The sequence below is a fragment of the Microtus oregoni genome, unplaced genomic scaffold (assembly GCF_018167655.1).
Source record: "Microtus oregoni isolate MIOR12 unplaced genomic scaffold, Mior012 000065F_ref0000479, whole genome shotgun sequence".
In the NCBI taxonomy this organism is placed as follows: domain Eukaryota; kingdom Metazoa; phylum Chordata; class Mammalia; order Rodentia; family Cricetidae; genus Microtus; species Microtus oregoni.
Genome location: NW_024543875.1, coordinates 1,242,979 through 1,245,626, shown reverse-complemented (window position 1 = coordinate 1,245,626; position 2,648 = coordinate 1,242,979). Strand labels below are relative to the sequence as shown.

The following is a 2,648-nucleotide window of genomic DNA, read 5'->3' as shown; positions in this document are numbered from 1 at the left end:
TTCTGCTTTCTCCTCTCTCTGTTTATTATCCACTCTACCGCTCTCATTTTCTATTCTGAGCACCCTCAAGACACAGGACCTTGGAGGAATTAGGTGGTTTGTATGTGTCCTGTAGTTAATGCAGCTGTTCTGTAGTTGACCCCTCCCTGCTGTGTGATAATAATTGTGATAAAGGTATGGACCCAGAAATTAGGGCAAAGCTTTTGTGGCACATTATTTACCATTGGGAATGGCTCTGTCCCCCTCTCTCGCTGTCTCTCTCTCCACCTGTCCCTCTTTCCCTCCCCTCTTTCCCTCCTTATTTTTATTCTACTCTCACCCCCTTACCTCCCTCTGTATCTTGCTTTCTTTTTATTTTTCTGCCTTCTTCACAGAATAGCATAAAATAAATCCTTTACCTTGGTCTCTTGATCTTTTACTTCCCAGCCTCCGGGACCATACATCAATAGACTTTATCAATTACAAAATGCCTACTCTGCAGTATTTTCTTAGGGAAGTACAAATGATTAGCACCTGTGAACAGTAGTGCGGCTTTAATAGAATCAATATGCTGTGGTTTTATTGGTTACAAATATGAGTGTTTATATATTTTATCTTTCATACTTTCCTCAAAAACTCATCCAGACACATGAATAAATCTTTTTTTTCTTACTTAGTTTTTATTCATAATCATAAACTTAACTCTGCAATCCAGCTAGACTTGAAGGGGAATGAGGAAAATATGGAACCCAAAGAACTTCAGTGAGAGAAGAGATTACAGGGTACTGCGAGCAGATGGGGCTGGGGTGCTCCCCTGAGCTACAGAAGGAATGGTCTGGTGGGTAAGAAGCCCGCAAGTCAAAAGAATTAGAGTTGTCCACAGTCGGAAATGGTGATCTTCTTGCTGGTCTTGCCATTCCTGGACCCAAAACGCTCCATGGCTTCCACAATGTTCATGCCTTCTTTCACCTTCCCAAAGACCACATGTTTGCCATCCAGCCACTCAGTCTTGGTGGTGCAGATAAAAAACTGGGAAACGTTTGTGTTTGGTCCAGCATTTGCCATGGACAAGATGCCAGGACCTGTATGCTTCAGGATGAAGTTCTCATCCTCAAATTTTTCTCCGTAGATGGATCTGCCGCCAGTGCCATTATGGCGTGTGAAGTCACCACCCTGGCACATGAATCCTGGAATAATCCTGTGAAAGGAAGAACCCTTATATTCAAATCCTTTCTCTCCAGTGCTCAGAGCACGAAAGTTTTCTGCTATCTTTGGAACTTTGTCTTCAAACAGCTCGAAGGAGACGTGGCCCAAGGGCTCGCCATCGGCCGCGATGTCGAAGAACACGGTGGGGTTGACCATGGCTGCAGCAAGCGGTGAGAGGGGACAGCGGCGTCTGCCACATGAATAAATCTTAAGCTATCATTTTATCAATATTTTAGAGCCAAAAATTAAAAATACTTAATTTTCATGATTGATTATTTCAAAAGTAAGGTGCCTGAAATCCCAATTGATGTGGGGAAACCACTGAAAAATAAAAGCTGAAAACATATAGTATAGGAAGACATTTTAATTATTAACTGAAATTGTTGTTCGACAGTTGTTATATTTTAAATATAGGGCCAAGCACCTTGTTGATACACACCTTACTAAGTAATTATAAAGCTAACTGTGTCTATTTGTCCAAACACATCTAGTCATCCTACAAAAGGAAAAAATAGGTTCTTCCAGTATACTATAAATATAGAACCCAAGTGAACTATTTATAGGAGACTAAATTTTAAGAGCAGCTAGCATTTTTTGAAAGATGCAGTGTTGGGCATAGATGGAAAATGGTCTCTTATTTGTTTATTGATGTTATTGGAAACTGTAAAGTCACAACTTCAGAGTTTTGCTTATGGAGAATTTTCTGATTTGTGTGTGTGTGTGTGTGTGTGTGTGTGTGTTTGTACACATGCTTACTATACTTTCTAACTTAACCCCTTCTAAAACACACATTTGATCATGCTGCTGTTTAACTGACTAGTTTAGGGACAGGCCAGAAACAACTTAATGCCTTCACAGTTCACTGTTCACCTACCTGCCAAAGCTCTTACCACAGCAAGGTATTTTTTAAGACAACATCTTCTCTGTAGTCTATACCTACTTTTAACATTTCCCTTATCCTTTGGAACTTGTAAGATCCTTTGATACTTGATGTATTCATCCATTAATTTTCTTGTGACAAAATACCCAATGAGAAACAAGTTGACGGAGGTAAGGCTTGTTTGTGGCTCAGGACTTGTTGGCACAGTCTGTTGTGGAGTCGAACACATGGCAAACAGTAGTGGCTTTCACCTGTGGCAGCAGGAGCATAGGCTTCTTGCTTACATCTGGGTTGATTAGACAAAAGAGAAATGTCAGGAAGTGGGGTCAGGGTGCAAAGTCAGGCTCATTTCCCAGTGACCTACGTCATCCAAGGAGGTTCTTCTACTGCTTCCAAAACCTCTCAAAACAATGCCACAACCTGAGCACAGGCTACATCACACCCCTTCTCCCAAAACTAAGGAGTCATTGCAGAAAATGGAACACAAAGAATATAAGATACAGAGGTTAAGGATGGCTATAGGGAAGCAAATTCCTCAGAATACAACATGACCAATGAAAGCCTGTAGCATTTAGATTGGCAC

The 2,648-nt window shown here is 41.0% G+C and overlaps 1 protein-coding gene across 1 annotated transcript; it reads right to left on the bottom strand.

The window, feature by feature from the left end:
- Positions 1-801: 801 nt before the first annotated feature.
- On the bottom strand, positions 802-1,341 carry LOC121440167 (peptidyl-prolyl cis-trans isomerase A-like). Its single transcript, XM_041640914.1, has one exon. The coding sequence runs from the start codon at positions 1,339-1,341 to the stop codon at positions 847-849; it is 495 nt and encodes a 164-aa protein (XP_041496848.1). The 3' UTR covers positions 802-846.
- Between the last annotated feature and the right edge of the window lie 1,307 nt (positions 1,342-2,648).